Source organism: Trichoderma harzianum (assembly GCF_003025095.1).
Source record: "Trichoderma harzianum CBS 226.95 unplaced genomic scaffold M431scaffold_19, whole genome shotgun sequence".
Lineage (NCBI taxonomy): Eukaryota > Fungi > Ascomycota > Sordariomycetes > Hypocreales > Hypocreaceae > Trichoderma > Trichoderma harzianum.
Genome location: NW_020209267.1, coordinates 28,520 through 42,910, shown reverse-complemented (window position 1 = coordinate 42,910; position 14,391 = coordinate 28,520). Strand labels below are relative to the sequence as shown.

The following is a 14,391-nucleotide window of genomic DNA, read 5'->3' as shown; positions in this document are numbered from 1 at the left end:
CCTACGTAACCCCACATTGATCCCACGGATGCCATCATTTAGCCTCAGGTCACAATCGAATGCTCAATGACACCACTTTCATTCAACGCCCTTTGAGCTTCATTCTTGAATTATCATCATCATTTTAATTGAGCTCATCATGGCTCCGACAAGCAGCAACGCGCCTTCGCTGCTCCTACTACCAGCCCCTCCTCACCCGCTACACCCTCATTCTCTGGCCGCCGCCTACTGGGCGCCTGTAACGGTGGCTCTGAAGCGCATCACTACTGGCATCAACGGCAATAGTAGCACCAACAACTCCAATACCAACTCCAGCACTGGCACAAATCATGTTCTCGTCATCGCCGTCGCCTGCCCTATTCTTACCGGGCCCTCACCAAGGCGCAAGTCCATACACTGGAAGGCTGCGCAGTCTCTTCTTGCCCGCATTTACACTCTCATCGCGGCCATTTGCGATGAGCAAAACATTGACACATCAGGGGAGCCGGGCAGTGGCAGCGTCGATCCACGCGTTGTATTAGTCGATCATGAGCGAAACAGGACGTATCAGCGCAACTTTGATGGAGAATATGAAGCAAATTGCACGCCCGTGTTGGATCTGGCCGCCTTTGCCTCGACGGTGCATCCTTGGAGGACGGTGTTCCATCCCAGTTCCGAGGCAGGCTATGAACTCCTCAAAGCTTTCTTGGAGTACTCACAGGGGAAACAAACTCTACTGCAAAGCCAAATAGTTGCTGTTGAAGGCGGCCTCGGCATGTCCACCGGCGAAGTCCCGCCTGTTGCTCCGGAGGATCTCACCAATGGCTACGATACTGTTTGTCTGGGTGGCACGTTTGACCATCTTCATGCGGGACACAAGCTGCTTCTTCACGCCACTGCTTTACTTATGGGTATCCCCGAGAAACATACCGGGAAGCACTCCGTTCTCATCGTCGGGATTTCAGGAGATGAGCTGCTGAAGAATAAAAAGTACGCCGAAGTGTTACAGCCTTGGGATGTGCGCGCAAACAATGTTCTGCAGTTTCTCTCTACCATATTCAACTCGGCTTCTTCGTCCAACACAAACACCTTGCCGCCTACAACTACACCCGCACCGGATGAGCTTCATGCTACTTTCCGTGACGGCACAGTGCTGGTTCGGTGTGTGAACATCCACGACCCCTTTGGCCCAACCATTTCGGAGGAAATCATGGATGTTATTGTGGTTTCAGGAGAGACAAGGAGCGGCGGACAGGCTATCAATGATAAAAGAACCGAAAAAGGGTGGAAGCCGCTCGAGGTGTTTGAGATTGACGTGCTCGATCCAAGCGATATCTTGAAGGAAGACAGCGCAACGCAGACCAATGGATTTGCAACAAAGATTAGCAGCACGGCAATTCGACAGCGAATAGCCCAGGCCAAAGAGGAATCACAGTAGCTATTCTGGTGATGGCTGACATCATCCACTGGTTGGATCACGAGTGAAGCATCGCAGGGAATGAATGTCATCATGTTGAGCGATTGATACCACACTTATGTGACGCACATATTGCTCCATTACCCACGAGGGCCCACAAAGCTCGTCTGCACAGCCATCGTCACAAGCAACAGCAAAAAAAGGCAAAAAATGATGCCATAGCGAGGAATCGAACCTCGGCCGTCAGTGCTTCGCTTAGTCCACAAACTGATATACTACCACTATATTACTATGGCTTAGACTGGTGAATTGGCACTGTGATGAACTAATTTTACCTATAAAGGAGGAGCGCCTTTACTGCAGAGATCATGAATATTGACAACTTCAAGGTCTGCTATTAATTTCCAATACCGAGGAGGATGGATGAATCTTTTCTAGCTGTTGTATTACTGCCATTGAATGAACTATATAGAGCTGTAGAAAGCGAAGAATGATGGGGTATATTTTCCTGGTAAAACCCTCGAATGATATATCATGTATACTCTTCACCTGGGTATGCTTGGAGCGTTTGTCTTGACGTTGAAGAGTGGGATGTGGCATAGCTGGGTAGATATATTAACTCAATCTTCAGCATTCTTCCAATGGCAGAATTCCTTCTATAGAGGCATCAGAGGCCGCGTTTTGACGTCAAATTTCGTATCAACATGGCGGCCAATAGAAGTTCACCTGTACGAAGAATACCAACAACGGATTACAAGATGAGTGGCTCGGGGATCTAGATATCACATCTGTGCGACCCAAGTACTAACAATGAAAATCGACCCTCGAGCTCAAAGGGCACTTTTGTCTCATTGCCACGCTGGTCGTACAGACGACGCCAGCCATCGTTTCCTAGCTTGAAATGGGAATGAAGAGAAAAAGCCGATATCCGTGACCCAGCACTAGAGCTTCAGAAGACCTTCAATAGCACCTGCGGAGAATACAGCCTATATGCACGCTCCCTGTTATCATGGCCTGAGAATCATGTCACTGCAATACGCGTAAAAAGAAAAAGCTCTTCCAGCTGTCTCTGCAGTACAAGCAAGGTACGGCCGGCATGCCGCATCTGTACAAGCTCTCACACACTGATCGTCACCACGTGTTTTGTAACGCGCTGTGTTCCAGCAAGTCCAGAGCTGATGGGCCGCTGTACCAATCAGACAGCAAGGCGGGGTTGGGGGTTGTTGGGGGACTTGGGGGTTCCAAGGTTGCCCCAGACCACCGGCGGATTCGATGACGACCTTGTTTCGCGCCAGGAACCGAGCCGCGGTACGTACCTGGCTGGTGCTGGCTGGTGCCTCCAACCTTGAGAGTTCAGCCTGTGCGGCTTCTACTTCTTCCCTCTTCAACACCAGCTCGAATCCTCTCCATCGCAACCTCTGCAGCCCATCGCCATGGCGCCCCTCAGCTGCCGAGGCCTGCTTGTGGGCATCGTGGCTGTCTTGCCCTCGCTGGCAGCCGCCTATGCAAACACCAGCTACAACGTCGACCTTCTGCGAGCCCAGTTCGCGCTTATGGACGACCGCCCCAAGGACTGTCCGCCATGGTAAGAGACGCATCGCAAGCCGGCTCCCCATCGCGGCGACATCGCTGCTGACGCATCTTCTATTAGCTTCAACTGCCTCCTGCCTGCACACACCTGCGCCCAGTACGCAGGATGCAACGAGTACAACGGAAAATGCGACTGTCCCGACGGTTTCGGCGGTGACGACTGTCTCGAACCACGTACGTCTCCATCGTCAGCTTGATGCTACCAAGGCATCTGGCACCGCCGTAATAATTCGCGCAATCAAGTTATGCTAACATTCGATTCTTCTCTTCTCCAGTGTGCGGCTCCCTTGGACGTGGCAGAGACCGGCCCATGCGCTCAAACGCGAGTTGTGAATGCGACGAGGGCTGGACCGGTATCAACTGCAATGTCTGCACATCAAACAATGCCTGCAATGCTCTCATGGAAACTGGAAGCGGCGGCGTCTGCTACCAGAATGGCGAGCTTGTTAAATACAACAACCAAATCTGCAAAGTCACCAACAAGAAGATTGGCGATCTGCTCGGAAGCCAGAAACCAGAAGTAACGTTCACATGCAAGGAGGATGATGCGACTTGCGATTTCCAGTGTTGGTTCCGTCTCTTCTCAATTCCTACTCACTCTACATACTGACTCCTCTCTCTAGTCTGGATCGATCAAGTTGAGTCCTTTTACTGCCATTTGTCGGATTGCACGTCTGGTGCTCAGTATTCCGATGCGAAGAACACCACTGCCTACAAATGCGACCACATCAGCTGCAGCTGCATTCCCGGCCGTATGATGTGCGGTAAAGATGGCTCGCTGGATCTTACCGACTTCTTGGACCAGGCAATCAAAGGCCCTGGCCGATTCGAATGTTCGCAAAAGGGCGGTGGTGCCCATGACTGTGCCTTTAAAGAGCCGGAAATGGATAACCTCATCGTCAGTTTAATCGGTGACTCCAGTATCCTGCTGGACTGCCAAGCAGGCGAATGCTTGTATGAGACCGAAGTACCGGGCTATCACCGCCCGGTTAAGCAAATCAACACTCCTCTCATCGCCGGTGTGATTGGCGGCTGTGCACTCTTCCTGGCTGCCGTCATCATCGCAACGTGGTATTTGTCTCGCCGTAGATTGCATTATGGAGCGATTCGTTTGGAGGATTCTGACGACGAAAACACCAAGCTCATGGTCGATCACAAGCCAGCTGCTCTATACTTTCAAAATGTCGCTTACTCCCTCAACGGGAAGAACATTCTGACCGGAATCCAAGGTATTTGCCAACCCGGCGAAGTAACTGCCATCATGGGATCTTCCGGTGCTGGCAAGACGACGTTCCTGGATATTCTTGCTCGAAAGAATAAGCGCGGTCATGTTAGCGGAGACTTCTACGTCAATGGCGAAAAAGTCAGCGATACCGAGTACAAGAACGTGGTTGGATTTGTTGATCAAGAGGACACCATGCTGCCTACTCTTACTGTTCATGAGACTATTCTCAACAGCGCTCTCCTCAGACTGCCCCGCGATATGGGCCGTGCCGCCAAGGAACAGAGAGTTACTGAAGTCGAGAAAGAGTTGGGCATCTATCATATTCGAGACTCCCTGATTGGCTCTGAAGAAGGAAATGGCCGTGGAATCTCCGGTGGTGAGAAGCGACGTGTCGGAATTGCTTGCGAGCTGGTCACCAGTCCCTCTATCCTCTTCCTCGACGAGCCCACTAGCGGACTGGATGCCTACAATGCGTACAATGTTGTCGAATGCCTTGTGACGATGGCCAAAAACTACAAGCGAACCGTCATCTTCACCATCCACCAGCCTCGCTCCAACATTGTCGCTCTTTTCGACAGGCTCATCTTGTTGGCCCAGGGCAAATTGGTTTATTCCGGTCTCTTCGCGCAGTGCCAGACTTATTTCGATGATATTGGTTATGAATGTCCTCCAGGCTTCAATATTGCCGATTACCTTGTAGATCTCACCATGCACGCGGGCAGCACGCAGACTTTGGATGATGGAGGCATTGTTCCTGACGCTGGAAGCATTGGTCCGAGCAGCACCCGGGCTGTCAAGTCTATTGCGAGCGCCTCTCTTGTAAGTGCTGGCGAAGCGAGCGCTGAACCATCATTACGGCCCAAGAACCGACGTCGCGATTCGGTCAAAGTACGACAAGAACGGGAGCTCTTCACACGTAGAAAACAGACCGACACTGCCGCATCTTCAGATGCTGGTGGCGACAACCAAAGTGGCTATCGGCTGCAGAACAACCCTTCAAGCTCCCTACCTAGCCAACTGGAAGACCCTCATGATCTACCCCCTCCAGCCCTGACAGGAACCGATCTCGACATTATCACTCGATCTTTCAGCAAGTCATACATTGCGACTTCCATTCGCGAAGACATCCAGCAAGCAATCACAGAAGCCGAAATTGCAAACGGAACTAGATCTAATACCAATGGATATGCTGCAGACGGGCCGAACATTTATACAAGCGCCGTTGGAAAGGGATATGCTCGAATTGGATATTTGCGCCAGTTCATCATCATCTCTGGAAGAACATGGAAGAACCTGTACCGGAACCCGATGCTCATGCTCACACACTATGCGATTGCCATCATCTTGGCCGTGTTCTCTGGATACCTCTTCTACGGCCTCACCGATGATATCCCCGGTTTCCAAAACCGACTTGGCTTGTTCTTTTTCCTTCTGGCCCTCTTTGGCTTCAGTACCCTTACCAGTCTCAATGTGTTTGCCAGCGAGAGACTTCTCTTCACTCGAGAAAGAGCCAATGGCTACTATTCCCCAGCTACTTACTTCGCGGCCAAGGTTCTGTTCGACATTATTCCTCTAAGAATCATCCCTCCAATCCTCATGGGGTCTATCATCTACCCGATGACAGGTCTGGTACCTGATGCTGCGCACTTCTTCAAGTTTATGCTAGTTTTGGTTTTGTTCAACCTTGCAGCTGCTGCCATTTGCTTGTTCATTGGCATCGTTTGTAAAGACGGTGGCGTGGCCAACTTAATCGGTAGTTTGGTGATGCTATTCAGTCTCCTTTTCGCTGGCTTCCTCCTCAATCATGATGCCACGCCAAAGGGTGCTTTGTGGCTCCAAACATTGTCCATCTTCCACTACGGCTTTGAGTCACTCATCGTCAACGAAGTAATAGAGCTCACCCTGGTAGACAAGAAGTATGGTCTCGATATCACCGTTCCCGGAGCGGCCATTCTCAGCTCATTTGGATTTCAAAATGCTGCTCTTTGGTCTGATATCCGAAACCTGGGTATTTTCGCTGCCGCTTTCATCGTTCTCGCCTACGCCGCGATGCATATCTTGCTCGTCGAGAAGCGATAGACTAGCCACCTAGAATTTATCCCCAACTCGAAGAAACATTTCTGTGCAGGTTGCGACATGTACATACTCATATCGGGCAAACTCCCTGGACATTTGCACAATTGGCGTTTATGGAGCACATCTATTTGACCCTCTTCACTGTTTCATGTGGTATTTTATGGCTATAGTTTTGGGCATTTGGTGTAGTAATATGGTTGGTCTCAATAAACACCAATATTTCTTGTCGCCCGAATTTAGAAGTCGGAGAAATCTTTTGATTGATGTGGCTTGAATTCGTGAAGCGTGAATATGATTTTTCCAAGTGATACTGATATAATACATGTAGTGCGCAGTACGAGCGCGTGATACTCTACAGTTTTACAAAAACAAAGGCCCCATGCCGCTACTCCATTTTACCTCCCGTAAACTCCTCAGCAATCCTCTTTTGCCGCTTAACAGAGCGGTCATATTCAGACTCGTAGTAATCCATAAGCTTGGTTGATTTGCCAGTGGTGGTCTCCAGCATGTTGGCAATGGAAGGAGGCTTGCCATAGATGCCCCAAGAGTTCTCGGTTGTACCGTAGCGCTGGAAGAATTGGCTTTGTTTCCTGAAATAGTCCTCGCTGAAGATCTCATCAATCTCGGCCTTGAGCTCGCTCTCCTGGACGATGAAGTTGGAGGCATTGATGTATAGCTCCATCAGGGCATCTCGTCGGGCTTCGTATTTGGCCTTTTCCTTGGCTTGGACCTTGAACTTGCTGCGTTGCGCTCGGGCGAAGCGCTCAGGGTCCGGATATACTTTGGTGTCCAGAATGGCATCCAGAACGGTGCTTCGTGTGAGTCGGTCGTCCTCTCGCTCTGACGCGGCAGCAGCCTCGTTGTTCTCCTTGAATTTACGGCCGACACGGGCATTTCTGGCTGCGTCGCTCTTTTCGCGCCGTGTGTAGAGGGCCTTAAGACCTTGTTCCAGATTGGTCCTTCGGGTCTCGGCCATTTCCCGCTTCCATCGTTGGGACTCGTTTGAAGGCTCTCGCTCGTCGGCAGATCTGGGGGCAGTCTTCTGGATGTACTCGGGCAGGATTTTGCGGTCGCCCTCTGACCGAGGGAAAACTTGACGAGGCACTGGCAGTGAACCTCTTACTCGCGGGGGCTTGGCTTCATCGGTTTGGGACTGAGGAGGGGAAGGAAGTCGGATGTAGGAGGGGGATTGAGGCGGGACGGCGTTGGAGAGAATGGCCGGAGTTGATGAGAAGCTTCGTGAAGCAGACGACAATTGCCGAACTGCTGGCCTGAGGCAGTTGCTTGCAGAATGGAGCGACATCCTGACTTGAAGTGAGCTGGCAATTGGCTCTTGTTGCTTGTCCGCAAAGGTGGTTGTGTGATATCGACTTACAGAAAATTGCCAAACCCGCAGAGCGACCCGGATTATCTAACCCCGATGTTCCGTGCAGCCCCTGTCCTGCTTAAATAAGTCGACCAGCCACCGTCTGCAGAGATGTGGGCTAGTGGGGTCCTTCGAAAAAAAAAAAAAAAGTTGGTGATAAGAAAAGCTGCTGCTGCAATTTTAATCTTTTTCTGCTCTCTTTACTTCTTCCCAAGATCTTTGTGCTTGCTAGCAAGCCCAAAACTTCACCATGGGTACCGGGAAGAAGGAAGCAGCCCGGCGTACGCGCCAGGGCAAAACCGGCGATGGCATGGGAAATGTGCGTGTCAAAGGCGAGAACTTTTATCGGTATGTGCAGCCTGTGCTCTGGATGAAGTTTTTTTTTCTGGTCGAAGCATGCTAACAAAGATGCGTGAAGCGATGCGAAAAAGGTAAAGCTCGTGAACATGTACAAGGATGGCAAGGCCCAGAGAGACGCGGACGGGAAAATCACAAAGGCTGCCAGCTTTCAGTCAAGAGAGATCCCCAATGCCCGAATCGAGCCAAACCGCAAGTGGTTTACCAATACTCGTGTTGTCTCTCAGGATACCCTCACAGCCTTCCGTGAGGCCATGGCTGAAAAGGCCAAGGATCCTTACCAGGTTCTCCTCAAGACAAACAAGCTCCCCATGAGCCTTATCCACGACGGAGGAAAGGACACCACCAACGGCGTCAAGCAGCACAAGGCCAAGATGACAATTGAGACCTCGCCGTTTGCTGGTGTCTTTGGACCCAAGGCTCAGCGCAAGCGTGTCAAGCTCGGGGTCAGCACCGTGGCTGATCTCGCTGACGACACTGAGAAGAGCATGGATACCTATGAAGAACGCATGGAGCATAACAAGCTCTTGAGCGGAAACTATGGCAATGACGGCGAGACTGAAAAGGCGCTCACCATGGCCATTGAGCCTGTGTTTGACAAGGGCCAGAGCAAGCGTATCTGGAACGAGCTTTACAAGGTCATCGACTCCTCAGATGTCATCATCCACGTGCTCGATGCTAGAGATCCCGTCGGAACTCGATGCCGAAGCGTCGAGAAGTATCTGAAAGACGAGGCACCTCACAAGCACTTGATCTTTGTCCTCAACAAGTGTGACTTGGTACCTACCAGTGTTTGTGTAAGTAATTGGCTCTATCTTTTCCATTCCTTTTCATCCCTATTTCCCCTTCCTGGCTTCGCGCCCCCAATGAATCCTGTCAGGACACCTCGCATACTCTCCGTGGAGGACCGTCTGTTACAACATTGGGAGATCCATTGCCATCTCGACTGTCTCAGCTTCGGCTGCAGGCTGATAGGTGCCGTTTTGGTTACTTATCAAGAGAAGGCTGTGCGTCTGATGAGTTGAAGCCATCCCTCGCCTTTACCGGCATCCAAAGGAGCTTCGTAGTGATGACACACACATTTTTTCATTGATGATTCAATTTTTTTTGGCTTCAAACCTTGTTTATATATGTTCTCGTCTAACTTGAGAATAGGCTGCCTGGGTACGAGTTCTTTCCAAAGAATACCCAACACTTGCATTCCATGCAAGCATCAACAACTCGTTTGGCAAGGGATCCCTGATCCAGCTGCTGCGACAATTTTCTGCTCTTCATACAGACAGGAAGCAGATTTCTGTCGGCTTGATTGGTGGCCCCAACACTGGAAAGTCTTCCATTATCAACACTCTGTCAAAGAAGAAGGTGTGCACTGTGGCGCCAATTCCTGGAGAAACCAAGGTGTGGCAATACGTGAGCTTAATGAAGCGCATCTATCTCATCGATTGCCCTGGTATTGTACCTCCCTCAGGCACAGACACGCCAACCGATCTCGTCTTACGAGGCGTTGTGCGAGTTGAGAAGGTGGAGCATCCTGAACAATACATTGACGCCCTGCTGAGCCGAGTCAAGAAGCACCACATGGAAAAGACGTATGACGTCAGGGGATGGGAAACCGGAACTGAGCTTCTCGAGGTCCTTGCCCGCAAAGCAGGCCGTCTTCTTCGCGGAGGAGAGCCTGACCTGGATGGTGTGGCAAAGATGATGCTGAATGATTTCATGAGGGGCAGAATCCCCTGGTACACTCCAGCTCCCAAGTCCAGTGAAGAGGGCGAAGAGGGCAGCAGCAACGTCAATGGCCGCGGCGGCAGGCTGGGTGAGATGCCTCGGAAGCGACCTGCTTCCGAGACATTGGATACCGCTGAAGCCGATGTCGATGCCCCTGTAGACAAAGTCGAAGGCGATGAGTCATCTGACAACGAAGACTTTGAGGGGTTCGGCAGCGGCACCGATGAAGCTCTGTCAAGAAAGCCTTCGTTTGGTGCCACTAGTGGAGCACAAAGCGATGCTGACGGCAACTCGGACGACGTTTTGTCTATTGGCGAATCAAGCGGTGACGAGGGCCAAGAGGCGGCTCCCGTAGCCCAAATCTCAGCCAAAGCTGGCCGACCCAACAAGAGACAGCGACGCTGAAGAAGCAATGGGGCGGGATTATAATAACCCACGTCATTGAATGGCAGCCCTGCTCTCAAACAAGCTTGAACAATCCAGTATGCATGCTGTTTTGGAAGTCGGCTCTGTGCGATTGTCTTGTCCCCTTCCACCAGCAGGGAGCTTGATAGAGAAAGATTTGGTAGCTTGGCGTCAAGGCACTACCAGCTGAGACAAGCTGTTAGCTAAGATCAACGTATCTTAGGATAGACTGCCTAGTGCAGCACAAAAAGACCCGCGGTATCCGGACTGGCAAATACCCCAAGCATATAGGCATTGGCCAGCCACGAATCTCGATCCCACATCAATCTCACGGGCACAATGCTTTTCAGGTGGGCTTTGAGTAGCCCTGCCATGTGGAATTAAATAGGATTGCACAGAAAGGGAAAGCTGTAGCTGCCGGAGCGCAGGGATTTAGGCGATGTGTGTTCCCCAAAGACGTCATTGGGAGGTGCCAAGCTCTGTCGAACAACCTCTAGCTGTCTTTGCGAGGACGCTTAGATCGTGGCTATTGTGTATCGCGGTCCACTCTAGGAAGTCGGCCGATTCACAAGCACACCCTCTCGTCCAAATGGGCAACCTGCCATGAAAGAATCGTCGAAGTTGGGGCAACCCCGCAGGGACATGTCGATCCACCATGATCGAGACTTTGCTCGGATGGACTGGAAAGTAAACACTTCTTTTAGACCTGGGACTACGTTGTCTGATATGAATTAGACCTGGACCATTTGAATTGATACCCCCTAATTAATTCGTGCTACTATTTTAAACGGAATCATTGTGACTGTGTTTTTTAGCCTCTCCTGTCTCAACTCTTGAATCATTTCTTCCAAGCTTCTGCCTGTATGTAGGGGGCTTCTTGTTCCACCTGCAGTGCGAATTGACTATGTCTCGCACTGCAGAAAAGGAATCGATCAATAAACCCGCTCACGAGTTACCATGACAGCTTTGTACTCTGTGTTTGCGGCTACAGAGCTGTCGTAGCGAGGTAAATCAAGGTTGAACGAAACCTTGTTCGACTTTCCCGGATGAGCCCAGATACGAGTTTTTTCCTACCCCAAGATTCCTCCTCGTGCAACCAGACCAGACATGACTCCTCTTTTCTGCTAGCTGGAGCGGATCGCCGGTCAGCTGGCTAGGATGACGGCGGTTGGTCGAAGCTGAGGTTAGTGAGGGCCCTAATGGGTTTCTTGAACAGGGATTTGCCTGTTAAGAAGTGTTGAAGCTTCGGCTGTTTGTTTTGGGCAGAGTGTTTAGTTGGTACACCGAGAGTTGGCATTCGGTAACTCGGATGTTAAGTTGCCAGCTTTGTACTGGATGTTGGACTTTGCCTCCTATGTGATATTCGGAGAAGCTGAAGTACATGCTGGGCATTTGGATAACGGCGTTGTGATGCTGGCAAAACGACGTTCTATTCTCCTGTGTGGATTTGAAGCTTGTTATCATAGTGCATACGAAGTACATGAAATGTTTTATATGCCTGGATTCTGCGGCTGTGTTGTCACAGACGTGTAAGACATTGTTGCCACCTTCGAGCCCTCAGGCCATTTTGTCGTCGGCCACCAGGATTGGCCTAGTTCTATATGCAATCTTTCGGTCAAGTTAGGCTTCTCTTTTCTTTTTTGGGGGGCGAGAGGATTCTGGCTGGCTGGCTGCTCTCCCACACCCCTCATCCCGGACGACGATGATGTGGTGCGTTGGCACGTTTCTCGTATTCCGACAAAGTGGTGAGGTCAATGAGTGGATTCCCGGAGATCTTTCAAGCTGCTTTGGGGAAAATATTCTTTCTGGTGTGCGTGTGTCCGGCCTCGAGTGAGGTAAGAGGCATCGTGGAGTTGGTGGCTTGGTGAGATCTCGGAAGGCTGGATGTAGATGGAGACTTGGCATGGGACTCTTCTCGTGGTGTATATAATGATGGCTTCTTTCCTTCATTCTCATGTTTGTCTTTTCCCCTTGGAAGATATCTTGGTCTATAAAGAACTAAGTCAACCTCTTCTCAAAGGTGGCAATTCATCTTTGTGAATAGCATCATCTGCCTTACAAGGCTACGCCATATTCTCAACCTCACACAACCAGGAGCAACCCACCTGTTCGACATGTTATACCCTCTCCTTGCCCTTGGCCTCGGTGCGGCCGTTACTGAAGCTGCTGTCGCGCGGGCTTCTGGGTGCCAGTTACACTTCACAGCTTCAGGAGCCATCTCTGGTCCTGTTGGCGAGATTGCGTCTGGCCAGGTGCGAGCTGGTGGCGGTGTGAGCTCGACCACGTTCACTCTGCAGGGAGAGCAGCTGTGGGATGACAAGGGTTATGGGTGCTGGTGGACTCGTAAGTCTTTTTATCCTTTGCCACGATAGTGGTGATCATATCAGAGACATGCATATGCACGTGTGACTGAAGATGTCTCGGAATCGTGGTTTACGTGCTGACGAATGGATGTGAGACAGCCCCAACTCATGTCCTCCAATGTGACAAGAATCAGACGCCAGACAATGGATTCAAGGTTGGCTGCGATGGCCGTGTCTCGTACAACGGACAGACGGAGTTCTGGGAGTGCCAGACCGGCGAGAGTGGGCAGTATAATGTCTATCTCAACGGCGGACAAGGCATCAACTGTAACAAGATTAGCCTCTATGCTGATAGCTGCCACTCTGGATGTCCTCCTCCTCCTCCTCCACCGCAACCCACGGCTCCTCCTACTCCTCCAAAGACTTGCCCGGCAAATCTCGACGGAGCTTATGAGTTCCCTCACCTCATTATCCCCGTGGACAAGACCAAGCCTGGCAATGCCCCTGGAACATCCTACTTCGGCGAGATCTCCGACAGCGTCTCTTCCATCTTCAACTTTGACGTCCCCAGCGGCGACAAAGGCAAGAAGTGCAGCCTTGTGTTCCTCTTCCCCCAGCAGAAGGATCTCCAGACATCGTCTTTTACCTTTTCGGGTTCCGGAGCCTTGGACTTTGCCTGGCTGAATGGCCCTGCTAGTCAAGGCACCACGTGGAACAACCAGCCGGGCAAGAAGCAGGACTTTGGAACGACGACGGTTTCGCCTGGAAACAGCTACGTGATTTCTACGTTTGATTGCCCGGCTGGACAGACTGTTGCGTTTGAGATTTCGGATGCAAACGGTGGGGGTACTTCGTTTAGGTACTTCCAGGATTATAACCCGTCGCCTATTGGATTGTACATTACAAAGTGCTAGAAGCAGAAATACTGGGACAGAAAATTGGACGAGAGGATATGGAGCAAAGGATGTAATGCTGGCTGAAGCTGCACGGGCTTGGATCAACCTTGGAATGGGCATTGGACGTGTTTGATGATAATGGGTTTATGGATATTTGATGATAACGAGTCACCCCCTGAGTAATCAAAGATAATTTGTTCGGATGTTTGTTTTACTGTGCATAAAGTACCATAATTATAAGAAGTACTTGTAATGTGGCGCCCTTTGATGTGGGTAGCTGTCAAAGTGAAGTGAAGCCGCAAAAGTGAAGTGAATGTCAACCTTGAACTGAAGCCGTTTGTAGAAGGTCAATTTTGCGCCCTGCATCCCGTACTCTACACCCAGCTCTAATAGTAGCAAGTATATGTACGGTACTGTAGAGATAATTACTCGGAGTGACAAGAAACTACAATGTGTGTATTATCGTCGAGCAATCGCGAACACTCTGGTTGGCCTGCAAAGGCCACTCCCACCCCTTTTTACGACACAAGATATTTGCACATTTACGCAGCAATTGCGCTCATACAACATTTATTTTGAAGCCCAAGATGGCGAGATACTGTTTATATGAATTATTTTATTGGTGTGTGTCTTTGTATCTAGTAGATGGGAGGAAAACTTCGGGTGTGAGGTTTCTCAGTTAGAGTTCACTTTTACTTCGACATCGGATGAAACCCACTCAGAATACAGAAAATCTACTCACCCGCCACTCACTTTTGCCATGGCAACATGAATCTCTTCGTTCACAAGGTTTTACTATTCAGTTTTCCTTCTGCTTCTTCCGAATCTGTTTATTTTCTCTCTCCAAACCTTTGTTATCTTGTTCCGTGAGCAATTCAACAACCTCCAAGCTTGATCGACATCATACCAGCATACCAGCATACCAGTATTCCAGCATACCAGTATTCCAGTATTCTTCCATCTTTTATCTCTTACGTTGCAATTGAGCTCTTGAGAATCACCTTTGCAATTCAACGACAATGGATCCTACGCCCGATAAGAAGGGCTTGGTA

General features: G+C 50.4%; 5 protein-coding genes and 1 non-coding gene across 6 annotated transcripts; 4 read left to right on the top strand and 2 right to left on the bottom strand.

Annotated features, from left to right (window-relative positions):
- Positions 1-139: 139 nt before the first annotated feature.
- Positions 140-1,417, top strand: M431DRAFT_97819 (hypothetical protein; the record flags this gene model as incomplete). Its single annotated transcript, XM_024924965.1, has 1 exon — positions 140-1,417. The coding sequence occupies one exon, from the start codon at positions 140-142 to the stop codon at positions 1,415-1,417; it is 1,278 nt and encodes a 425-aa protein (XP_024768891.1).
- A 193-nt stretch (positions 1,418-1,610) lies between these two features.
- Positions 1,611-1,692, bottom strand: M431DRAFT_t186. The gene has a single exon. It is a non-coding gene; the product is annotated as a tRNA-His (tRNA).
- A 1,137-nt stretch (positions 1,693-2,829) lies between these two features.
- On the top strand, positions 2,830-6,290 carry M431DRAFT_98025 (hypothetical protein; the record flags this gene model as incomplete). Its single annotated transcript, XM_024924993.1, has 4 exons — positions 2,830-2,981; positions 3,048-3,160; positions 3,262-3,552; positions 3,610-6,290. 4 exons carry the CDS (start codon positions 2,830-2,832, stop codon positions 6,288-6,290), a joined length of 3,237 nt encoding a protein of 1,078 aa, XP_024768890.1.
- A 191-nt stretch (positions 6,291-6,481) lies between these two features.
- On the bottom strand, positions 6,482-7,845 carry M431DRAFT_275648 (hypothetical protein). The gene has a single exon (XM_024913975.1). It carries the CDS (start codon positions 7,588-7,590, stop codon positions 6,673-6,675), a length of 918 nt encoding a protein of 305 aa, XP_024768889.1. The 5' UTR covers positions 7,591-7,845; the 3' UTR covers positions 6,482-6,672.
- A 58-nt stretch (positions 7,846-7,903) lies between these two features.
- Positions 7,904-10,140, top strand: M431DRAFT_486840 (hypothetical protein; the record flags this gene model as incomplete). Its single annotated transcript, XM_024916432.1, has 3 exons — positions 7,904-8,001; positions 8,072-8,807; positions 9,166-10,140. 3 exons carry the CDS (start codon positions 7,904-7,906, stop codon positions 10,138-10,140), a joined length of 1,809 nt encoding a protein of 602 aa, XP_024768888.1.
- A 2,114-nt stretch (positions 10,141-12,254) lies between these two features.
- Positions 12,255-13,357, top strand: M431DRAFT_97878 (hypothetical protein; the record flags this gene model as incomplete). Its single annotated transcript, XM_024924970.1, has 2 exons — positions 12,255-12,483; positions 12,603-13,357. 2 exons carry the CDS (start codon positions 12,255-12,257, stop codon positions 13,355-13,357), a joined length of 984 nt encoding a protein of 327 aa, XP_024768887.1.
- Positions 13,358-14,391: the final 1,034 nt, after the last annotated feature.